Below are 25,941 nucleotides of genomic sequence, written 5' to 3' on the forward strand. Positions count from 1 at the left end.
GGTGTCGTAACCCACCATCTAAATATAAATTATCAGTAGAAAGTAACTGGCTGCATTCTCACAGGCTGACACTTACCTTGTCCTGCTCACTATCACAGAGCTGCTGAGATAAAACCATCCAGCACCTTATAGGGGTTTGGCCCTTGATAAGCTCAGCTCAGCAGACATCTGTCATTACAAAGCCCATTGTTAGAGCCGGCCAGCGGAACAGGACTGCTCCTCAATTCTTCATCACCCAGATACCTCTAATTCATTACTCAAAATGAAAATTCCAATCATTATCGACTCAGCGGCGGATGACAGCGATGGGGACGAAAGGGTAATTGTGTGACTTCTCCTGGGTTTTATTCTCTTCATTAACAGTAAAAAAAAATTAACCAGTGATTATTCTTTTGCAGTTCTTCCCCCATCCGGTCCTGGAGGACAGAAATGTGGAATTTGCTAAGAAATGCAGCGAGTTAATCAGCGATGTAAGTAGAAGCGTTTTCTTTATTTAAAGCCTCAAAACCCTGATAACAGTCCCTGACCCAAATCCCTCCATCCGTCATGTCCCTAATACTGCTCTGATGTATATAAAAGTGCTGCTGGAGAGGAAAGCAGTCTTTGTCTTGGATGTACAGCTTAAAATCTGCTTTATGTCTTTATATTTGGTAGTATGGAAAAATTTTATGAATATGTGCAGTCCAGACACCAGGCCGGATTTATAAAAGCTCTTCAAGATTGGAGGAGATAAACTATCATGGGAGAACCTGCGTGATGCAGCAAATCTGGAATAGATCTGGTCCAGGATTGAAAACATTTGATTTTTGAGAAATCTATTCCTTTGCTGGATCACCCAGGTTCCCCCATGATAGTCAACCTTCTGCAGTCTCGGAGAGCTTAAAAAATCAGGCCCATTGTCTCTACTTATCACATTAGCAGATTGGCATTGCATTAGCGCAGAGAGGTTGATTTGCTAAAGGAATAAATTTTGTTTACGTAGCAAAGTGACTTACCGTATCCCTGGTTAGGGGTAAATTCACTGATGCTCTGCTGATTGCATCCAGTTATGTGCAAGGAAAAATCCATGTCTTTAGATTTCCCTGTACATGAATGGGAATTCTTTGCAAAGTAAACTTTCACCACAGTCAAGCAACTTAATTATTACAAGATGATAATTCACCTTGGTGAGTCAAAAGAGGAAATTCTTTTATTAAATCAGCACCAGTGGCTGCATTTTAATGTTCTCCCCCGGTCTGTACAACTCTAGCATTTGGGTCCCAACTTTTGTAGCTTGGAGCAGTTGTTAACCAGTATGGCTCACATAGGCTAAGTATACATGCGCAATAATTATTGTTAGAAAATTAACCATTATCAACAGATCAACGATTATTCTCGATTCATTTGAATGATCGCATTGTGCACAAACCTGTACATGCTGTAAGGATACGATCGTTCAAATAAAATGCACCTATAATGTACACACACTAGATACGATGGTTTGAACGATGCAGGAAGTGACATGTAAAGGAGAAAGTTTATCACAGAACAATCCATGGTAACTGAACGACCGTACACACCATAGATAGCCAACGATCATCGTCCAATCAGATCCACTGGGATGGTCGTTCGTTTCCAGCGACATTCCTCGTTCATTGTCGTCGTTGGCCTGTTACTGTGCACTTTTTTTGTTAATGATCGGACAATTGATCCTCAGGCCTTCGTTTCCAATGATAATTATTGCACCTGTGTACGTAGTCATACAGATAGCTGCTAGATAATGAAAATATGGTACAGAATGCACCTAAAGAATATGAAATCTGAACTCCAGGAAAACTTCCAGAGGAACTCCAGGAAACACCTCTTAAGTTTTCATATCTACAGCTTGTCTGGCAGGGCAGGAGACCCCCTTATTTTTCTTTCATTGTCTTCCTTATATTTAATTAAAGAGGTATCCAAAAAGTGTTCTTTGTATTTAGGAAAGTTCATTATATGTCTGATTGCCCCATCTAAAATCATGACAATGGCTGGGCATGTAGGAGGGACATGACTTTTGCTGAAAATATTTTCCCAGGGAATAGGGTGAGCGAAATTCTGCATAAGCATCAGTGAGCAATTATATCTATACTTTTGGCTGGGTACACAAGTAAGACTTTTGTCGTTGGAAAGGATCTTTCACAATCCTTTCCAACGACAAAAGACTGAAAGATGAATGAATGAGTGCTGTACATACAGCCCATTCTACTCTATGAAGAGGGGAGAACGACGGAGCGGCACCCCGCTGTGCTCTCTCCTCTTCACTTGCATTGCAGTCGTCTGTCGTTTGTCGATCCACCAGGATGGATCCATGAATGAAGTTGGACAGCCACTGTACACATGTTAGATTCTTGTCCAATACCAGCACTTAAGCGATAATCGGACGAGAATCATCTAACGTGTGTACATAGCCTTTCACCCATGGTAAAAACACATTGCATTTTTCACATTCTAATGCAGTTTGGAAAAATTTGATACCAGCGTTTAAAACAAATGCTTTTAAAAAGGTATTGCACAGAAATAAATGATAACACATATAAAACACACATTATGTTTATTATGCAAAAAAAAGTGACACCAGGAAAATACTTTATAAACAGTAACATCTCTAGTTAAATAACTGCTGAAATAAAAATAATTTATGAAATAATAAACACTAGAAGCAACTTGTTTTGCTCAATAAATCTTTGTAGGTATAAAATGACCAATAGGAGGAATTCACATGCCTTGTTCTGTATTACTAAGGGGAAAGCAAAGCCATTTGGACTGAAAATTCTCTGTATAGTAATAATATAACAGCAAGAGGGACACATACACTGAAACCTGTAGCTCAGGTAGATCTCCAGAATGAATTTCAGCCAATGTTCATAGGGTGTACATCAGAGAAAGTTTGCAGAGTGAGTAGCAAAGTGCACCATAGCCATTGGATGGTAATAACTCAAATAAACTATCAACTCCCTTCTTCCCTTGTGAATTCCGCCCTCTAGTGCTCAGTAGTGGAGTTGCATTTGGTTAAACTTATAGCTGTACATGCTTATTTTCTATAACACCTTGACCAAAAGCCATTGTTGCCTAAATGCCCAGAACAAATTTTGCAACTTTTTAGAATAACTGAAAAAATTAACTTAGCATATCTAAATAATTTTGTATACGACATATAAAGCTTTAGTTTAGGACAATGTTGTATAAACATCCTGCATTGATTCTTGATAAAGCCTGGCAAACCATTAAAGAAAAAAACATTTTTTTGTTTACTTTCATTAATATATTTTGTTTAAGGGTCACATGATGTCACATGAGTGAGCCTGTTGCTGGTAACAATTCACCAGCATACGGATTGGTAACAAACCACTTGCTGTAATGGAGTCACCTAGTTAGATTAACCAATAAATTGTAATTATTTTTCTGATCCCTCGCTGAGATATAGAAGTGTTCTGGGTTGCTGAAGGAACCATTACAGTAAAGTAAATAGAAACCCTTTGACAGGGGATCTTGTTGTTGACTTTACGGTGATCCCAATCCTACTGAACACTGATTGTGATTAAGGTATTCTTAACCAACATCTGCATCTGACCTCACAAATGTTCTTTTGGTTGTATGGGCACAAATACAATCCATTTTCTTGTGAAATGCCTTTGATGGTAGCCATGGCTATACATAAATGCCCAAAGTTATTATTATTACACAGTATTTATATAGCACCGACATATTACTCATCGCTCTACAAAATCCATAGTCATGTCACTGGCTGTCCTTCAGAGGACTCACGATCTAATGTCCCTACCATAGTCATATGTTAATAATACAGTCTAAGGGCAATTTTGGTGGGAAACCCATGCAAACACGGAGGGAACACACAAACTCCATGCAGATAGTGTCCTGGCTGAGATTCGAACCTGGGACCGAGCAAAGGCCAGAGTGCTAACCACTGAGCCACCACGCCATTATGGAAACAATCTCATATATTAATGTGAAGGCCAGATGACCACAAAAGTTTGGCCAAGTAATCAGTTATAGGTTGAGTTGGTCTTTAAAAAAGTCATTAATATAAGTCTGCCTTTGTTTTTCAGATAAGCTACAAGGAGCAACATAAAAAATCCAAGGGCAAGAACGAGTTTATCCCTGACACAGCAAAACTGAAAGCTGTCACGGACTCCATCTCAGAGGTAAGATACAGCTATCTCATTTTACAGGAATGGTTGCCCTTCATGGTAACCTTCCTCATTGGTCTGCAAATTTTATGTGAATAATTAAAGTGTATGTGAAGCAAAAACTGATATCTTGCTTTAGTTTTGAATGATAAAAAAAAGTTTTGAAACAGGGTTGTCCAACCTTTTTATTATCCAGGGGCCAGATTCCTGGAAGGCCAAGCTCATCTGTAGACCACATCATCTGTCAGAGCTTGGTAGAAGTGAAGCAATGAGAGATTTTCTGTTTATAGGTTGCAATTGCGAGCTATGGTCTGTTGTGTATTAGGTACCGGTCAATCATGTCAAGAAAAATGGCCTGGCTGGCCTACTTGTGACCCATGGTTAAGGTTAGAACATATTTTAGATATTTACTCTAGGTACTTATTTTGTGTTGTACCATTGTCACCAGGATGGACATTTATTGGACATACACATTTGCACATTTAGGTTTAGGGGTTACAATTACAGACAGAGATGTGTTGCACTGACTGCTATGCTGTTGAAACATCTTTATATGGATCTATATCACTCAGTTCCGTTTAGTCTTGTTGCCTGCTAGGACACAATGGGCCTGTTTAATAAAGCTATCCAAGGCTGGAGAGACTACACATTAATTAGTGAACCTGGGTGAATCAGAAAAACTGGAATTGATCTGGTCCAGGATTGCATGAATTGCAGAAAAAGTCTTTTGCTAAACACAGCTGAGACTGAGCTCTTCTGCAAGCTCTTGCAACTCTTTAATGACCAAGACAAACTTTGAAGTTGTTCTTTTTGCATATCAAAGCACAGTTTGCTCCAGAAGTTAATGAATGTCTAGGCTCCATAAAATTTTTAATTGCATTTATTAAAATAATGTACCTGTTCTTACTTACATACAAATTCAACTTAAGAACAAACCTACAGTCCCTATCTGGTATCTAACCCGTGGACTACCTGTAAAAAATTGGGCCAGCACAGTTGGCTCAGTGTTTAGAACTCTGGCCTTTGCAGCGCTAGGTCCCAAGTTTGTATCCCTTGCAGGACTCCCTCTGCAATGATTTTGTATGTTCTCCCTGTGTCTACATGGGTTTCCTCAGTGTACTCCGGTTTCCACTCACATCCCAGAAGTGCAGTTAGGTTAGTCGCCTTTCCTTCAAAAAAAATATTGTTCTTAGACTACAGTAATCACATATGACTATGGCATTAGATCAGGGGTGTCAAACTCAAATTTACAGAGGGACAAAATTAAAAACTTAGACAAAGTCGCGGGCCTACCTTGAAATTTATTGAAAAAATTGAGGAAATTTTTCCTTCTCATTAGATATAAACCATTTTCATTTGGAAACAAAGAGGTTTTGCTTTACATTCAATCTGGAGCAAGTTTATAATAGGGAAAAAGGCATAAAAAATGTTTTTTTTTTTTTTTATTTAAGAAAAAATCGTATTCCTCTTTCTCTATTTGTAGCCTTCTGAGTTAAATTTAAATGGTAACCTTTTTGTACAGGCTAACAATAATAATAACAATATTCTTCTATGAAAATCCAACCATTGAAGTCCATGCCTTGGAGTAGCAAGGAAAAGGTCAGCTGAGGGGGAGTGCTGGAAATGCCAGACGGGGCCAATGCTGAGCTAAGTCTTATGAGTGGCCCGCCGCTGGAACTCCCTCCGCATTGAAATAGCGCCGCTATTAAAATTTCTGGCATTATTTGTGTCTATAAAACAGTCCAGTGCAGGGCCACGCATAGGCAGAGAGTCCGCTGGTCTATAGACGCCAGTAATGCCGGGAATTGTAGTAGCGGCACTATTTTAATGCAGCGGTGGGCCAGCTTCAGTTCATATATAGGATTCCCTTGGGGTCCAAAAAAAAAGGATGTTGGGAGCCAGATTTGGCCCCCGGGCCACAGTTTGACACCCCTGCATTAGATTGTGAGCCCTTTTGAGGGACACAGCTGACATGATTATAGACTTTGTACTTTAGTACTGCATAATATGTTGGTGCTATTTAAATACTGTATAACAATAATTTATTAGACTAAAAGTTTTACTTTACTGCCCCAGGCCTGTCCCTTTCATTCATTGGATTTCAGTTCTTTCAATCATGGATTAGCATCACACATGTGAGCTTTACTTAGAAAATTCTACATGCAAATACAACCTGCCTAGGAATATCTAGTCTTCCAGACTGACATCCATCCATCAAGGCATTTTGTTATATGACTCTTCCTAAGATCCAGCACACTGGAAAGGGTGTGATGTTTATAGGAAGCCGTGTACAGCCGTGTTGGCTCAACCCACTATTTATTTTGTGCTTGCATTGTGTATAGAAGACTTGGTAAATACATTGCTCGATTTAGGTATATAAATTAAAAAAAAGTTTTATTTAAAAAAAATAATTATCATGCTAATAACAGTGAGGGGGCAGATAATGCAACATATCAGCAGATTAAACTTTGGCTAAAATTGTAATAGTTCTTTAAGAAGTATGTTGACAGGTCCATTGGAGGGATTGCATTGTCTCATATTCAATTTCCCCAATAAATCAGTCAATTGAAGCTTAATGATACAGCAGAATATAAACCCAAAGCCTCACAGCTGCATATGTGTGCGGATGGATGCTTTTCTTCCGATTCACTTATAAAACATTGATTTCAATACGTCCAATAGTCCTATTGGTGACACAAAAAAATGGAAATGTGTAACATGTAACTCTTTGCGTTGATTCATTAGGCCCATGCAGTATACTTTTTGTTTGTTGCTTTGTTGCCTTGTGTTATTAAGGGGTTTGTATTACATTATACGATCAAATAAACCTCAAGATGACTTTGTTGCGGATGCAGCTGCGCCTTAGGAATGAGTTATATATGGGATCTTATAAAAATTATGATGCAGCTGACATATATTTTAGAGTCAGCTGTTCACTAAAGCAACATAAAAAATATAGAATAGGCCACACAAACCGGACAATAGTAACCATATGAGCCGCACATAATTCTGATTTATGGAGAACAACTGCAGGTAGTTTCAGTAACAACATCGATGTGTTAGGAATTTTAACGATTTTTCTCGCAGTGTCATGTAATGGATTTAAGGGCCTGATGATGGTAGGTGGGGATCATTATATTACTTAATAAACTCTTGACCTGACTGAATTTTTATTTCTATATTAGTACTCTACAATTCAGGGACAACTTGTTTAAGTGAAATTTTAGCTTTTTGTTTGTAGAATAGGAGCTTGCCTAAGAAAGGTTACTTTGGTACCCTGAATGTGAATTGTAATATATGCAAACCAGGAGCCTCTGCTATTAAAGTGTATTCAAACTCTAAGAAGTGCATATCTTATTTGGATTCTCATGTTTAGTTTAATATACTATAAAAAGCATGTTGTTGGATAATTGCAAATCCTGCCAGATATCTATTGTGCTTATAACTTCTTGCATTCTCTGCCTGCACTCTGCCCATCACTTAGTATTGTTCCCAGTTGGCTCTGTGTGCTACAAAACATCTCCTTTATATGATATATAGAAAAAGATAAGGGGGTATTTTAATGTTATTATTAAACAGGATTTATATAGCACCATCATAATACGCAGCGCTGTACATTAAATAGGGGGTGCAAATGACAGCCAGTTACAGACAGTGAAACAGGAGGAGAAGAGGACCCTGCCCCGAGGAGCTCACAATCTAGGACTCTATTACTGTAGCCTTGTAATATTGGCACAACTCTGCTTTTGTATAAATTCAGTACAATTGGTGAATGTTGTCACCCTGGGGCAGAAAGTGCGTTGTCAGAATTGTACATGAAAATAAAAGCTACATCCTTAAACAAATGCAGCGCCACATTTGAGGACTAGTAATCTGCATTAGATTACATTTTTGACTTTGTGTTTGGAGACACTTTATGTAAAGATTCCTAGAAGTGCTTCCCATATAGCAATGTATAGAGGGGCTGACCAACAATAACAAATATATACATGGTGCCAACTCAAATGTTTGCTCAGATATTGCCTGAAGCAGACGCAGACATTGTGAGGTGCAAAGTGTGTTGCTGCATGGAGGCCTGTACCCTTTCCAGCCACTAGGGGCCCCTACTGAGGCCTCAAGGCAGTTCTGTAGAGGGGGTAACTGGCTATGTCTGCCATTAGACTGCAGTATGATTTTCAGTTTCTTTCAATATTTTCATTTTAAAACAGTATTTGTAAAATTTAACATTTATTTGTTCCATCCAGGCGAAGTACAAGGAAGCTGGGAAAAAAGGATTATCCAACCCTCTGTACATTCAGATGCCAGCAACATTGGACATTGCCTTTGCAAAACAAGTATCCCAGCTCCAGAGTGAGGTAAGATCAGCATATTATTTCCACTGTTCTCAAACATATATATTTACATTGAATGAGCAAAGTGATAGTGGGGTTGACTTACTAAAGGAGTGTAGGTTGTTCACTTAGAAAAGGTGAACTATCCCTTTGAAGGGGATAATTCACTTAGCTTAGTAAATGAGATGAAGCTCTGACGGCTTCCATCCTATTTTGTGCAAGGAGATGTCATTTTCTTCAATGTGATTGGGTGGTCCTTTGTACAGGGCATTTTCACCATATTCACTAAGCTAAGTAACTTATCTCATGCAGAGATATAGTTCTCTTGCTAATAAAGCTCTTTAGTAAGTGAACTTCTGTGTCTCCTTTAAAGCAAGGTTAACATATGAAAAAATAGGGACTGATTGACAAAAGTAATTTTGGTTGTTCCCTTTATAAAGTAAATAATCAAATTTCAAGGGATATGTTGTCTTTTTTAGTATGTGATGAAAATTCGACAGAGCTTCATTTCATTTACCAATCTCAAGTACCAACTTGCAAAAAGATGAATAACTTTGCTAAGTAAACGGCCTAAATTATAGTAAATCAAACCCATGAAGTATAATCGAGGGACTATTGTTTTTCTTATGTATAGGTATTTAATTATTATTAACTTGTATGTATTTAGCTCCAACATATTACACAGCACTTTACAAAGTCCATTGTGTCTCTAACTGTTTCTCAGAGGGGCTCATTATCTAATGTCCCTACCATTTTCATAAGTCATTAAAAAAGTCTAGGGCCATTGTTTTTGTTTATGGGAAGCATATTACCTAACTGCATGTTTTTAGGATGTGGGAGGAAACCAAAATACCCGGAGGTAATATACCTAGGAGACCACACAAACTTCTTACAGGTAGTGCCCTGGCTGAAATTCGAACCTGTGACCTAGTCCTGCAAAGGCCAGAGAGGGAGCCACTGAGACAGCACATTTAATCACATGATCTGTGCTAAAGCGTAGGCTTTGCCACTCTGAACTGTAATCCTCCTCAGCAGAAATTTACATCCTTCATCATTGGTTCATTCACATTACTTGTATCAGAATAAATCTAGAAAAGGTATTTTAGCCAACATATTATTTTTTATTTATCCATGATCATTATTTTAGTTTCAAGATTATATTGGAGTATAGGTCTTCTTTAAATAAAATGCTGATAAACCGTGTTCTGCATTGCTTATAAAATGTTGACTTTTATTTTACTTGTTGGCTAACAAGTCAAGTGGCAAAAACAAACACTGGCAGACACCTTGCGGAGTCAGTTGGCGGACTGCGCCACGACTTTCAGACACAGAAGAGTCTTTGTTGCAGAAAGCTGCATGCTGCAACCTTGCCAAGTTTCTCGGGCAACACCCAAAGAAAAAGATCCTTTCACCATTTGTAAATACTGGCCTCGTGTCATAAACTCAATCCACCCTGGTGACCATTTAATACTACATAACGAAATAATATTTTTAGGAAAGTTTGAATGAATCATTAGGGTTAAATTTAAAAAAAAATGTGCATGTCTATTTAACTAGAATTATATTCTAAGTTTTAGGATTTTTTCAACACAGTTAGTAATAGTGGCTATTGTGTGAATGGGATAAGTTCAAGTGTTTTAATGTTTTAATGTTTTAGTCCCCCTAGGATCCAATGTCCTATTTTTATTTTATTTGTGCTAATCATTTCTTGTGAGAGTGAATGTTCCTAGGCTATTTTTTGCTAGGATTGAATGCGCTTAGGGTAGGTTCAGACCTGCCTCGGGATTGAACGATCCTGCACCCTGGCACCTTGCTCGTCACTTGCACTGCAGTGCTATCACCTAAAGAACCAACGTCTGCAGATAAAATAGCTGGTGGCAGTGAGCTCCTAATATTCATTCTCTATGTAGCTGCTGCTAGGAGAAGCTACATGTAGTGTCCCCCAAGAAACAGCGATTCCCTGGCATAAGGACGTGTTAAACACACCACAATCTTAAAGCCAGTATTACCATAGCCTTAGGATATTACATTTGCCTACAGAGGGAAACAGAAAAAATCAGAAAATAAAATTTTGCACTTATTAAAAACCTTTGCAAGGGTATTGCTCTTCATATAACAAGGTGAATTATCCCCTTGCAAGGGATATATCATTTAGCTCCGTGAATGCAAAGAAGATCTGATGTCTTTAACCATCCAATCATGGGCAATAAATCAATATTGTGAGTGATTGGGTATCCTTTGCAAAGTGAATTTTCACCACATTTACTAGCAAAGTGAAGCATCCCATGCAAGATAATTGACCTTGTTAAGTAAACAGGCTAAAGCAGGGGTGTCAAACTCAAATACACAGTGGAACAAAATTAAAAACTTAGACAAAGTCGCCGGCCAACCGTAAAATTTATTGAAAAAATTACATTTTCTTTAGATATAAAACCTTGATGTGATCCCGATCGGCATCACTTGGATAACAGCAGGCTACGGACAGCCTGAGACACTGCTATAGGACAAGGCAATTGGTTGCCTGTAACTCCAAAAGCCTCCTGGCACCTCCCACATATAGCTGGGGGGGAGTGCTGGAAATGCCAGATGCGGCCAATGCGGGGCTAAATCTTATGAGTGGCCCGCCGCTGGAACTCCAACTCCAGTTGTGGGGCCACGCACAGGCAGAGTGATGCTGGGAATTGTAGTAGCGGTGCTATTTCAATGCAGCGGCGGGTCAGCTGCAGTTCATATATAGGATTCCTTTGGGGTCCAAAAAAAGGACGTTGCGGGTCAGATTTGACCATTCTCACAGTGCAGAATTATATATTCTCAACCAAGGGTCCCTCAGAGATTGCTAAGGGTTCCTAGTTCCTAACACTACATTAAAAAAGTAAATGAAAAATTAAAATCACACAGCTTTAATCCTTTAAATCCCTTGATGGTTCTGGACAATTCCTCGATCCGGTCCCGCACCATCCTGGAATTCTTCTATGTCTCGGTGCAGAAGAAGATCTGGGGGCCGCCATCTTCGATCTTCTATTTCAGTCTTCTTGCTATATCACCTTGCACTGCGCAGGTGCGAGATTGGGTGACGTAGCCTGCTGTAAAGGGGGAAAAAAAGAATTGTTTACCATTTTATGTAAAGTAAAAATGTTGAGTTTAGGCCCACTTTAAGATTTGGCTGATTGACCTCTCATGTGATTGTGATTAGTCAATACCACTTGGCAAAGTCAGCTGCATGATAGCAAAGTTTTTTTTAGCTATTTGTAATGGAGAAATTCATCCCATCAACCACCAATGTAAGATATATTTTTTTTTCATTCACCCTCTATGGATTTAGCTGGGGTTTCCCAAGATCTGAAGATGGTTTAGGGTTTCTAAGGTTGGGAAAGAAAAAAAAAAACACAGAACTAAGAATTTACTTTATGAAAAAGGGATTCTGAAAACCTTAATTTTAAATGTGCAAGGGTGTTCATTGAAAATGAGATTTAACAGGGCCCATGTGGTAGGGGAGTTTAACATATTATCGCCAAAGGAAATTCCAAGGGAAGTTTTTGTAATGAATGTGGTGCTAATTCATAAATTCAGTTTGCAGAGAATACCTATTGACCTGCAAGGAAATGTAAAAAAAACTTCATTCTTGCTATCACTCAATTGGATGGGTAAACTCAGCAGTCTCATTACTGAACTAAGTGAACGTTGTTGTGCAGGGGTAAAATTCACTCAATCACATGATTTAGTAATCTTACTAACAAAATTCTTACTGTGAACCAACTTCTATAAAATTGTCCTAATTTGAAGTTTAAAGCATTTGGTCTGAAGATCTTAAAACATTGGAATAGTCTCAGTGTACAATGGACATTCCTGAAATCCTCATGGGGAAACTTGAACAAATTAGCCCTTGTATGTATTGTGAATCTCTTGTCTTCCCAAACATAAAAAAAAGATTTAGAAAAGTCATCGCCTAGTGATGTATTATAGCAAATGCTTTGTCTTCTGTCACTGCCAATATGGCACACAGAGTTTTCTTTTTTAAATGCTATGTTCATTTACAAGGCTGCAGACAAATGTGTCAGGCCCATTTCACGGGTAAAGACATCTGCCGAAGAAAAATGACCCACAGACAACTATGTCGGTAGAAGAAACTTTTGCTTTGTCATCGTAAAAATGAAGGATTTTTTTAGCAATGCAAATATTTTCTCTGTCATAAATAAGAAGTGTGTGTGTAATGCTCTGGCATACAATTAGTCATGAACTGGGCACTATATTTCTTATTTCACACTTATATGACATCACTGAAATAAATTTCCACTGGGACTGGCATAAATGATGGCTCCAACAGTGAAAGTAATTTTTCTGTAGTTTTCCCATAACTTGATCTAATGGATGTAGTATTGTATGCCTAACTATGAACAATTTATGGGACCCATTGAAAAAAAGGGCATTGGCAATATTGTTATGTGAATGAGTTACTAATCGCAACTGTTTTCCATTGGTTTCACTACTAATGCCTCATTCGTAAAGTGGCAGTCATCATAGTAGTAACTTCATGGGGGTCACCAGATAGCATTAGCCACTTTGATGGTTGGTGATAGACCAGAATTGAGATCAATGGTATTTGTTTCAAACATCCTGATCGCCCTTTTGCTGTGATCACCACTTCAAAATTGGTGACTGCAGAGCTTATTGTGATGAATGAACAGCATTCGCCACATTTAGATATGGTGGCCTGTTATCCTATCAGAGATTGTGATTGCTACTTTAGAATAATTCTGATACATTGATCCAGGCATTGGTTGGCCTTTTGTGAATATAGCATTATGAAAGTAGTGACCAAAATATTAGTTCAAAGAGGTACCAAAACTTCTACCAGATCATCTATAAATAACATATATAATACTAATATATAGAATAATATAATAATAATAATATTACAAAACATTCACATACAGAAACTGCTGAATAAATGGTGTGATTCTGGTTTATTGATAACTGAGAAAAACTGTATTGTGGAACCAACATTGCACCAATTTACCCAACCCAGTCAGGACATTTGTTTTAGCTTTCAATAAAGATGGTTAGAATTAGAACATCTGATGGGTTTTATTAGGTGTGGTTGGGACAATAATTTAGGTTAAATCTCTTAAACAGGAATACAGGCAAAAGTATAACTAGGACACCCCTACTCCATTCAAAAGTTTTTATTTTATGATTGAAATTGGGATTACAAAACTGAATATTTATATACTAGTGATGGTACATATTGAATATTTTTTTTAACACAACTTTCATAACATTGGATGGCACTGGGGAATCAAATCAATGGGTTTTCTGCAAGCCACATCATCCCATGTACTGGATAAGGGTCTGATTCACAGTACTCCCTTATTAAATGTACCTTTCAGTGAGTCTGCATTGGATTCTTGACATGTCACAATATACAGAAACAGTATATTGTTTTTTATTTTAGAAAATCTGCAAATGCTATCATGAAGTAGCAGACCTTGAGCAAGTGACTTTGTTTAGGCTAGGATGGTGCCATCAGTCTGCATGCATGCAGGAGTAATCATTTTCTCAATCACTGTAACTTTGTTACTATAAGGTTGCAGGGGCTGATCAGTATCAGTATCAGACATTTGTGAGGATCGCTAAGGACGTCTTGGGACAGGATTACATGGTTATGTCATCTTTGATTCAGGAAATTTGAACAAAGATGGCTCTATCCTTTTGGGACAAAATACTTTTCCAGAAGTGTTACTCTTACATATAACGTAGCATGCACGCACTAAACCAACAACTACAAAGTTCCCTGAATATGATAGGATTAGGCTGTTAAGGGGTCTTTTCAAATTCATGGGAGAAAACTTTGCAGTTGGCTGCTCCTGGGTGCACAGCAATTTGCTGCTGGGTGCCTGAAGCTGCAAACCACACCATAGGAAACCACATATGCACAAGGTTGTTGCTGCAGTGCCAAACTGCCAACATTACCAAGTTACTTTTGGGAACCATGCTGAGATTTGCTGCAGCTGCATGCCAAAAATGGTTCCAAGATACTCCCATTTACTTGAATAAAAGCAGTTGAGAACACTGCAGCTTACTATGGGTCTGAAATGGTCCAAAGGCAAACCTAAGAGCTACAAAATATTAGCAAGTCTGACACGTACAATCAGATTGTAATATAGATGGCCAGTTTAACGTCATTTGTTGTATATGTTTTGTGAACAATAAAAAATAAGTAACAGGCAAAGACCCTCGATCAATTAAACCAGAACAGCTAGCTTTGTAAATCCAAAGCATACAAGTGTTTTTTTTTTTCAGATGTGCTTATAATCATATCTGTATTGTTGTTCTTGTAGGTCGGGATGTAGATGACTTTTTCTTTTTTTGCAGGTTCTTTACAAGCAGAAATACGATGCAGAAAAGGGAAAATCTAGTTATGCGCAAATGCTGGAACCCCCTGATATGAAGCATGCAAAGGAAGTGAACAAGCACCAGAGCAATGTGAGTAATTTTAATGGTTTATGTTTCACAGGTCGGAGTTTCCAAAATTCCACTAAATATGTGTGAGCAATGTGTTTATATAGAGATGCTTTCCAATTTTCGTACAATATATATATAAATTATTATTATTAATAATATTAAACAGTATTGATGGTTAGGAGACAGAAGAAGACGGATAAGTGAGTTTAACAAGATGGGTTTTAAGGGCTCCTTTAAATATGTGGAAAGTGGAAGCAAGCCATCTAGGACGAGAAAGTCCATTTCAAAGAGTCTGGGCTGCCATAGAAAAGTCTTGGAGCTGTGCATGTGACGAGGTTATGAGAGAGGAATTTATCAGGAGGTCATTGGAGGAGCAAAGAAAGCAGCTAGGGATCTATTTGTGTATCAGGGTCAGAAAGGTAGGTTGGTAAATATACAGGTAGTCCTCGAGCTAAGGACATCCAACATACGGACGACTAGCTTGTGTGCAGGACAGTGGCTTGATGGAGGGGAGGGGCGGATTGCATGACTTGCAGAAGAAATCTTTTTGCTAAACACAGCTGAGGTTGTAGATGATCTTAAGAGCTGAGCTGTTCTGCAACATCTTGTAACTCTTTAATGACCAAGACAAACTCTGCAGTTGTTTCTTTATACATATCAAAGCACAGCTTTGAATGTCTAGGCTCCAAAAAGTTTTTTTTTGCTTTGTTTGTGATTAACTCACAGTGAGGTTTTTTTTTTTTTTACAGTAACTGGCACCATCCTGCCTAATAACATGTTGAGACAAACATCTGTCCTAATTGCATGTGTTAAAAAAATCGTACCTGTTCCAATTTACATACAAATTCAACTTAAGAACAAACCTACAGTCCCTATCTCATATGTAACCCGGGGACTACCTGTATATATAAGAAAATATATAAATAGAAAGTAATAAAGATCAGAAATAAATAAACAGCTCATTTTGGCTTTTTCATTAAACCCACCACTTTCTCCTCTGTCTTCTTCACTGAATCACTTTGTACTCAAAAGAATAATGTGACCTCTTAATGAATATATATATATATAACCTAGTCACAGAAACAACAACATTAGATTGTAAAATAAGAAGAATGAAAACATAAATTAAAACTTTTCAACTGTGAAAAACAGAACTATCAAATTTCCTGCAATATGGAAGCCTCAGGGATTTGAGGGTCAATATAAAATGCTATTTAAATATTGTTTTTGTCACATTATCCATATATTTGCTTTATCTTTCATCATTCTTCTATCTCTCCTGTACTTGGATCTCACAAAATTAAAAATTCAGCTTTTCCAACTTTTAATAAACTTCTAATTTAAGGAACTTTTGTGAAAAGTCTATTTAGTGATTTAAATCAATAATTTAGTAGGAGACAAATGAGTATTCTGCTGCAATGAAGTGTCAGATGACCTTCAGTATTCCAACCAATTTATCTGGAACCAGCCATAAACATACGCCATATAAATTATTTCTACTGATGTTTCCAGCACTCAACCTTCTACATAAAGAACAAGTAGTCAGTTTTGAGAAGGAACATCCTCTGGAGCAGGGAGATTTCTTGATGCAGCCCTCCTGGGGTTTTGCCATCTCAGTGTAATATATTCCGTTACAGTACTGAGCTGTGGGAATTTGAAAAGGTGTTATAACAGGCAGAGCATCATGTGCTCATCTGTTCTTTCACTCAAATGTGGAAAGGTGTCACCACCTGCTGTGAAAAAGATCTGCGTGAATTGAAAGAGACATAATCAGCTATTTTTACCTCTTATTCCAGATGGGCGCAGAAGGAGCTCATTTGTCCTCCACATTTATACATCTAATTAGTGGCTACATTTCAGAGTAAAATGTACAGAATAAACAGCAGTGAATTAGGAAACAGCTGCATGAGTGTCCGTGCCCAATAAATATGTTGTCATGCATTACGCAGCATTTTCCAGTTGTATGAAAGAATTGCTAATTAAAATTAACAGTGCTTAGATAGAAATTCTATGAATAGTAATCAGTAATGAAGTTTTCCTGTAAGTACAGAGGTGGCTAGTCAGAAAATAAGTAGCACACAATTCTTTATATTATTATTATTAATATTATTATTAACAAAAACAGTATTTATATAGTGTTAACATATTACGAAGAGCTGTACAATAAATAGGGGTTGCAAATGACAGACAGAGACAAACAATGACACAGAAGGAGAGGACAATATATTCCTATAGAATTATATAGTACAAAGATTTGGGAACAGGCAAACAGTTGTAGATAAACAAATTTGAGATACTTATATAATCAAGACGAAAATCTTACAGAATGTGAGAAACAATATTCACATAAACGTATAACCCCTAGACATCAAAGCTCTTTATTTTATTAATAATTGCAGTTCTTCAGTTAGTTCTATCTTCATTTGCCTTGTAAGTGTGTGTATGTTATATATAACACTAAATTGTCATTTGTAAATTATGAGTACTAATCCAAGTAGGACTTTCTGAAATAGGCAACTAGAAGAACTGGGTAATCCAATATTGTGGATGGAAAGGGATGCATAAAGCATAAGGGCAGGATCAGACCTAAATCGGGATTGAGTGTGGCCCGCGTGGCTCCTGGTGGCTGGCATATTCAGTCACTCATTGGATTCTTAAAGAACTAGCAACTGCAGATTTGACAGCTGTAATGGTACTCCCATTCATTTTCTTCGGGGCTCCCACTGGGAGAAGCAACATGTAGAATTTTAGAGGTGTAGAGGTTTTCCATGTAGAGGTTTTCTAGCATGAGGATGCTGTAAATACACTGCAACCTTTGGCCAGTGTGAATATTGCCTTTTTGATTTTATTACTATTTTTTACTATATTATAATCCATAGTAAATGTAAGGGTCCAAGGTGGTTTGCCACTCAAACTCCTTCCATAGACTTTGAATTGAAACCACTTTTGCAAGCAATTTTAGGCATTTGCAAGTGGTTTGGTAAAGCGGTTTCAAAAACCCCAAACAGCAATGGATTGCTAGGCTTTGCAAGCAAGCACAATCATTTGGAAACACATGAAAAATCATAACAGTTACTGGCCCCCTTAGTTATTTATGCCCCCTCCACTTACCTCTTCTGTGCTAGTGCTGTGGAAGTGAGTGTTACCAGAACAATGCATTGGAACTGATGATGATGATGATTATACCTGTGAAAGAGTCTACCAAAAGTCAGACTTTGGTTTCAATATGTTTTTATAAATTTTTACAGAAGGAAAACTTAACAATGAAAAGGGTTTACATTCCAACTTTAAACAATCAATTTTCAAGGCAATGCGAATGTACAAACAAGGTACCAAGGCTAATGGTCGTTTATATTAAAGTATAGAACACACACCTAGGTCCACCCAGAGAAAAAGCTTGTCGGCTCCCGGGTCAAAAGTCCGTAGTGCTGCTTATAGGGCTGAACAGTGTCCATGGGGAAAGGTTTTAATCTTGTGGGGATGCCCCCTAGCGGGGTTAGCACCCCTCCCACCCATCAAGGTGGGTTGGCCATATATATTCACCCTAAGTAATTATTTGAATGCAAGTACATTCAACAAGAGAGAAAAAGAGAGCGAGAGAAGAAAGGGGAGAACCTGGGCAGGGGTAGAGCGGGAGGATAGATAAGACGGGTAGTCAGGTCAATCCAAACTCTAACGATGGTGCCCCTGTGGGCGAGTTTGGTCTCAGGGTATAGCACTTTATAGTAAAGTGAGACTTTATTATTATGTGGAGCCTGCTAGACTGGGTCAATCACTGGCTTTCTATGTGTTTTCTTTGTATATATATATATTTTTTTTCTGTTTTAGGTATCCTATAAAAAAGATGTACAGGATATACACAAATTCACAGAAGTGGTGGACAGACCAGACATTCAGAAGGCTACAGAGGTTTCAAAGATCATCAGTGATGTAATTACCAATCACGCTTTACATATCTCCTGATGCACATTTTGGTTGCAATGTATGATCGCTGTAAGGGAATTATCAATCAAAGTGTAACGCCCTCATATGTTTATATGTGACCTGTCTGTCGGTTTTGCTAGGACTTCGGTCTGCAATTCTTTTAGCTTCACTAACACTTGGTGTCAAAATCTAGTATTGCAGTATGATCATACTATACAATGGTTCTGTACTTCTTTTTACCAGGCAATGTGTAAATGGAGCTTTCAATATTGTTTCCAGAAAAAGGTTGTGGTCTGTGAGGACCCATTTGGGTATAGACGGTTCCATTTTGAGGATTTCCATTTATCTATAATAAAATGTCAGTAAATGTTTCTGTGAACTTGCATAACAGAACCTACAATGGATGATTACAATGCATTACCCTAACCTGACTTGAGTCCCTGTTAGCACTGAATAAAAGTGCTACAATCTTGTATCATTGGATGCCTACAAAAAAGGCATCCAGACACTTTCCAGATAGAACAACAATTGGACCGTTACTCTTTACCAAGATAAGTCAACACAGAAAGCGTTATTGTACTCTTGGTTACATGTACTCTTGGCCAAACCAAGTTCCATATTTGTGCCATCTTCGGTAGCCATAGGCCATGGTGGTTTTTAAGATGACCACATTGTGAAATGTGACATCACTGGTTTTATCAGCGGACTGGATTCTTTAGACTTGGGCTAATGAACAGGCAATATCCCCTAAAGCTCTGGATTATGGAGAAACATAAAAAGGAAGCAGCTTAGAAAGCTCAACAAATGAATGATGGTGACTGTTCATCCTGGAAAACTGTAGTGATATCTGTGATACAACTGTTTATGGGCTAATTACATTAATAAGACAGTCACATAGACACTTTGTGGAGTGGCCAGGTACAAATCATTTTCAGCACTGAAGGTGACCCCATCAGCATTAATAAGTCCCTAGAAAAGTGTGCAGGGGGGTATTTGAATACCATATCCATTGACAGCCCATCTTTGACGATTATCAGAACGTTAAGTCTTTCTGTTTATTTTTATTGTAGGTTGATTATAGAAAAGGCAAAGGGGAACTGAACAAGGAATCTGTGGTTTTAGGAAGACCTGATTTTGAACATGCAAAAGAAGTATCAAAGATCACCAGCCAGGTAAGATAATATCCCTAGTGTTCTGAAACTTCTGAAGCTGAGTCCAACGAACTCTGCCAATAAAGCCTTTATATGGGCAAGTTTTAAATCAGTGCAATTTAAAAAAATTTTGTATGAGATTTGCATTAAAGTTGAATTTTCTTAATCTCATTGATCATCTCTACTCCCTCATTTCTTCATGTCTCTTACTGTGCTTTTTCTTTGGATAGCCTCTGGTTGGAGTCACCTTTTGCCACATTACCATATATTGGTCCGGTTAAGCATATGTTATATTTCAGTTTACTCGACTATAATTAAAGAGAATATATCAATGTTTTGTATGTGCTGTATGTTCTGTATGTATGTTCAGTATCTTTATTACATGCAAATATTGTGGAACCTTATTTTAACATACAGTATTTGCATATTGGGTTCCCCCCACACTGGTTTGGCTAGCGGTGAAAGGAATAATACTTTATACCCTATATTACCTTATTTTTGGCTTCCCTGGAAGCCCTTTGGCTGTCTATGTTTTCAGAGAAGTGTGCCATATCATACATATGTATGACTGCTGGCCCCGCATCTTACATGATGACATGAGATAGACAGAGAAGTGAGGAAACTTTCACATGAAGGGAAGGAATTCTGCAACTTTCTACTTTTTCCTTCCTACCTAACCAAATAGGCATTCAAAACGGAAGAAGGTGCTTGCTAGTGTGGGAGAGCTTTAGCCATAATCTGTAAGTATACACTTTATTTCCTGCTCAGAAATGACATTGGGTCTGGCAGTGTTGGTGCCTTGTGTAGGGCTGGGCATTGTGTGGGTGTCATGTAGAATAGTGTAAAAAAAAAAAACAAAAGCCAACAGGAGTCATGAATCCAATTTTTTCTTGACAAAAGGGACTTTGAATGTCTCTTCTACTTTTGTTTTTTGGTTTATTTTGGGATCAGCTTTAAACCATGCAGTGATGGGGTTAAGGTAACCCAGTGCATGGGTTAATTCAACAGCAGCCGGAATTAAGGCTTTAAAATACATGGTACAATTAATCCCAAAACATTACAGCTTTTCTTGAAATTAACTTTTTGTATTCCATTATATTTATTTTAATTCAACCAATCATTGTTATTCTCTCTCTCTTTTTTAAGGTGAAGTACAAAGAACAATTTGATAAAGAAATGAAAGGCAAAAAGCCTTGCTATAACCCGTCAGAGAGCGCTGTCTTCAAGCAAGCTCAGGCTGCTACGGCACTGGCTAGTGATGTAAGTATTTTTAACATGGGGTAAACCTTGAAATAACTTTCAGGTCTTCGGGAACCCCTTCTATAATTACTATATCCACAGCTCACTGTAAATTAGTGTGATAGTCAATGGGAAGAATACCTCTTATATTGCTGGACAGAGAGAAGAATGTCTTACAGATAGCCAAAAAGATCTTTGGTCAAAGATCACAAATTGTTCATTCCTAAAGGAACCCCTAGCAAATTCTTGAGGAACCCCCTGAATTACTTTGTTTTAACTCATTCATTTATTGAATACTATTATTATGGTCATTAATTACATACAGATTTTTTTAACTATAGTAATCCTTTAATGGATCGACCAATTACCTGTTATAATGAACAATGGCATCTTGTCTCCATTATTTCTGCTTTATCTGTAAATATGAATCCGACAAAACATTTACCCTGCTAGGATGGACTTGAAGTGCCACCATGTCCAATCTCTTTAGTCTGCCAGCACGATAATTTACCTGCATAAAATCCCAAAACAAGTTTACTGGAAATATTTGTGTGTTGTGATAATCAATGCGCAGCCAATTTTTTTAAGGACAGGGAAATCCAGGCGTTTTACCCAAAATAAAAAAAACAGAGTTTTGAGTGCCTGTATATAATGTGCAGTAATGGTAAAAGCGGGTCAATTTGTGTCTGCTGGAGATCATTACATAACATTATAGAAGGCGGATTTTAAAGAAAATGCCTTAATTTGATTTTGCAGCCAATTAGCCTCCCTAGGTGAGCGTGAAAAGAAATAACTGCGTATGCCAGCAGAATAAAAACACTCATGTGTTTACAAGGTAAGGTTGTGTTAGGACAATTTTTGAATGCTTGTTAAATAGAAATAATAGGGTGCATTTAGTGCTTAACCCTGGGAAGCTGCTGGATGGAAAATGACTCATCTTATGCTGCCACATTTTTCCAAGCAAGTTAAAATACAAAAAAAGAGAAAAACACATTAAGTATTATTCATTATGGGGTGGATATGATGTTTAAAGAGAACTGGTCACCTTTAGGCAGCAGTGACCTGGAATCTTTAATTACCACAATAGTGTAGCCCTTGCTCTTAAAGTTGATATGCAGGCAAACAGCTAAAAGCACACATAAAAGTACATATCTGGAATCTGTCAATGAGTTTTAATTTTGCCGCCCCAGTCCTGGGTCTTTCACATCTCTGTCACACTGCACAGCTCTCTCGGGCTGGATAGGAGCTCTCATATCTCTTAAGCAGTTCAGTATTGCTTACAAGTCTTGTGTATCATTAAGCTTGTGATTGCATAAGAAAGAGGAAGCAGAAGGCTAATGAGCTCATTTCTATCACTCTGCTCTCTCCTCTTGTCGCCATGTTGCACTTTAGCACATGAACATTGAAGCAAAGTTATTCTTCTTTTATTCTCTCAGTCTGAACTTTTCTGTTTATGACTGCTAGATGCTGAAACGAATACAGGTACTTACTTTAAAAATAACAATGACTCACATTACAAGAACAGTGTTGAATATTCCTTCTTAACATGTAATAGAAGAACAGGTCGGAACCAGGAAAATCAGACACAGATTTTATATTATATATTACCTATTTGCCAAAAAATTAAAGTAATAAAATTATAATTTACCCTGGGGATGTCAATTTTTTATATAAAATTATTACACATATACAATGCCAAGCCTGTAGTCATAATGTATATAAGTAAAGAGACGAAAGAAAAGACAGGCTTTTTGGCAATATAGTGCAAAAACAATAATGATTTATTAACATATACTAAAGCCCTAGATACAACATAGACCTTCTATGCTACAGATCTGATCTACAGTTAGATGCTAGTGTCTAATTTTCAGGTTACAGGTTCAATCAACAGGTTCAAAAAATGAAAGTAATAAATATTTGTTTTATATTTTCTGAATACCAAAGTTTTTTTAAAAAAAGGCAGACAGAGAAAACTTTTTCTTAGGAACAGTGCAAATTTGATTGTCATTTCCCAAGTAAGTATTATATGTTGTTTTTTTGTAGGTAAAATATAAGGAAAAGTATGAAAAGTCAAAGGGCAAATCTATGCTGGAATTTGTTGACACCCCGTCATATTATGTCTCCAAGGAGGCTCAGAAATTTCAAAGTGAGGTTAGTATACCATCCTGGTGCTTTATAGCTTCAATATATTATAAATATTTTAATTTGTGATGTTTAAAATAAAATTTTGCTTAAAATAAACTTTTTTGGTTACAGTGGGAAAAGTTTGTTTTACCCTCATGGCAAATATAGTCTGCAGTACTGAGAGCGCCACTAGAGGGCAGATTACATAGCACTCATGTGCCATTGTGAATGGTGCATAGGAAGGAGCAGTGATGTTCTGATCACCTTTTAGGGGGTATACTGATTTATATAGACATATTACAATGGTTACTTTGCCATATCTGCATGTCAGAGTTAGGAACATATCTCAAGTTTTATTTACTATAGATATCCTAGGATAGCAGCACATGTTTGTCTGATTGTCCCTCAGTTTTAGATAGATAATTGTGATTTCTACTTACTGTATGGTTATTGTAAAACACAGCTTGGCCATTTATTTATTAGGCTATGTAGGTGCACAAAAAAATGAAGAATGCAGAAAGAATTGAGTGATTAATAATATATTTTCTCTCCACTGTGTAAAGGTCTAGAAGTCATAATAGCTGCACCAAAAAGTACTACTATATGTTGTAATTAGGCACTTTTTTCTTATTTAAATCATTAAACAAATAGTCACCAGGAGGTGAAGGTTTTTGGCATAGGAGACATGCAAAGTCATTTTTCAGGTTACTCCATGTTTAAAATTTTGAGTTTCCCTTATTTTGAACTCTCCCAGAGTTCAAACTAAATGAATTCTATATAGAATTTTACATGGAGATAATAGATAATAACATTTTTTTTAATATACAGAAATTATATCGGAAAGATTTTGAAGAAGTCATGAAGGGGAAAGCGTCAGTGGACCTGGACCTCACACCGGGCTTTCTACACGCCAAACATGTGACCAACCTGCTCAGTGAGGTGTAACTTACACGCTGGTATAGCATTATCCTTTCATGTGGGTGAAAAGCCTCTCTCTTCGCTCAGGAGGAGGAATCGCTGCTTTTTTTTAATGATAGAACAGTGGGATTAAGGGCAAATTAAGAGCGCATGTGACCCTTGGTGCTAGCTACTAGAACAGTGCCCACTGCCATCCCCATTCATTCCCTATGGGGCTGGCGCAGAGAGACACAATATAAGCACATTAGCCTTTAGCTTTAAGATTAATGCTGTCTGGTGATTGACATTTAAATATATTTGTCAGTGTTGGAAAAATTCTTTACTTTGGCAGAACCTACTTGTGAGATGCCCATATTTTCAGCAATGAGTGTTTTTTTCACCTCTTAAAGTAACATTTCTTTATTTTATCTGTCTGTGATTTACAACCCTTTTCCAATGTACAGCACTGCATAGTATGTTGTTGCTATATAAATAATATTATGCAGATACAATATCTATATTCATAAATCAAGTTCAACCTTTAATTGTTCTTTAACTACCTTTATAAATTATTACTTACAGAAAACCTACAAGAAAGAGTTTGAAGAAAACAAGGGAAATTATCATTTTGCTTTAGGTACGGCAGAGCAAATCCATCATAAAGAAAATGCAGTGCTCCAGAGCCAGGTAATAGCATTGCAATAATAATGATTGGCACTGGGGCAAATTTTCCTGTAATATTACCATTTAGGTGAAAAATTGATTTATTATTAGGAATATTCCTTCTTAACATGTAATAGAAGAACAGGTCGAACAGAATTTATAATATATATTACCTGTTTGCCCAAAAAATCTAAGTACTTAAAATTAATAAATAGGGATGAGCGAGCATAATTTGTAATATCGATCTTGCGGCCAATCCGGCTTTTTTTGGTTACCGAACATGTAAGCGAGAACGGCCTTGTGATTCGCAATGAGGTTGTGTTCTCGACGAACGAACGAGGGAAAAAGCAGGGGGCGGGAACTGGGGGAATCGCGTCTGGGAGCGAATCATTTGCTTCTAGAATCTGTGTTTTGTAGGGCATATAGTAGGTAGGACTGTTTAGTATAGGATATTGTGTATGTAGAATAGGTTAGGCAGACATCTTTACTTTCACATGAGCTACTAGCTAGTAAGTTTTGTTAAATTGTCAGCAGTCAGCACATTTAGTGTAAGTTATATTGAGTGTATTACACTCTTAGGTACTGTTCACTGACTGCACATCCACTGAAGGTACAATTGTGGTTGTTGCTACTTGTAGTGCTACGCATAGCTAGTCAGTTTTGTTAAATTGTCAGCAGTCAGCACATTTAGTGTAATCTATAATATGTATTAGTGAAGACACTGTTAGTTATCTTTTTTTCACACTGTACATTCACTAATGCTAAATAAAATCAATTGCAGTTCTTATTCATCGAAGAAGACTGTTTGGTACAGTTAAATTTCTGTCCTACTGTAAAATAAATAAAGATTTTTCAGTGTTTGATACCTGTTCCTGCTTACCAAAGAAGACCCTTTGGTACAGTTAAAATTTCTGTCCTACTGTAAAATAAACAAATCAATTGCAGTTCTTATTTATCGAAGAAGACTGTTTGGTAGAGGTAAAT

The 25,941-nt window shown here is 37.4% G+C and overlaps 2 protein-coding genes across 6 annotated transcripts in view; both read left to right on the forward strand.

Moving 5' to 3' along the window:
• LOC140331600 (LIM zinc-binding domain-containing Nebulette) overlaps nucleotides 1-25,941 on the forward strand; it is a 133,604-nt gene that overhangs the window by 73,599 nt on the left and 34,064 nt on the right. For 2 of the 5 annotated variants that reach the window (XM_072412749.1, XM_072412751.1), the window contains exons 1-3: nucleotides 23,288-23,424; nucleotides 24,226-24,336; nucleotides 24,877-24,981. The exons of 2 other annotated variants lie outside the window; for them this stretch is intronic. In XM_072412749.1, coding sequence (XP_072268850.1) covers nucleotides 23,359-23,424; nucleotides 24,226-24,336; nucleotides 24,877-24,981 — 282 coding nt within the window. In that variant the 5' untranslated portion in view covers nucleotides 23,288-23,358. Of the gene's footprint in view, nucleotides 1-23,287; nucleotides 23,425-24,225; nucleotides 24,337-24,876; nucleotides 24,982-25,941 lie in introns of those variants that run through there. One more of the 5 variants, XM_072412750.1, reaches the window with a different exon arrangement.
• On the forward strand, nucleotides 142-21,318 carry LOC140331842 (nebulette-like). The gene is made up of 8 exons (XM_072413172.1): nucleotides 142-319; nucleotides 399-470; nucleotides 4,086-4,181; nucleotides 8,411-8,521; nucleotides 14,870-14,980; nucleotides 18,788-18,889; nucleotides 19,954-20,055; nucleotides 21,181-21,318. Exons 1-8 carry the CDS (start codon nucleotides 263-265, stop codon nucleotides 21,316-21,318), a joined length of 789 nt encoding a protein of 262 aa, XP_072269273.1. The 5' UTR covers nucleotides 142-262.

Source organism: Pyxicephalus adspersus, chromosome 5 (genome assembly GCF_032062135.1).
Source record: "Pyxicephalus adspersus chromosome 5, UCB_Pads_2.0, whole genome shotgun sequence".
In the NCBI taxonomy this organism is placed as follows: domain Eukaryota; kingdom Metazoa; phylum Chordata; class Amphibia; order Anura; family Pyxicephalidae; genus Pyxicephalus; species Pyxicephalus adspersus.

Bases quoted from the DNA above. Each gene is read 5' to 3' on its own strand.
- LOC140331842 (XM_072413172.1), top strand. From the start codon at position 263: ATGAAAATTCCAATCATTATCGACTCAGCGGCGGATGACAGCGATGGG. The intron at 471-4,085 runs GTAAGTAGAAGC...TTTGTTTTTCAG, and splicing joins GCAGCGAGTTAATCAGCGAT to ATAAGCTACAAGGAGCAACA. The intron at 4,182-8,410 runs GTAAGATACAGC...TGTTCCATCCAG, and splicing joins TCACGGACTCCATCTCAGAG to GCGAAGTACAAGGAAGCTGG.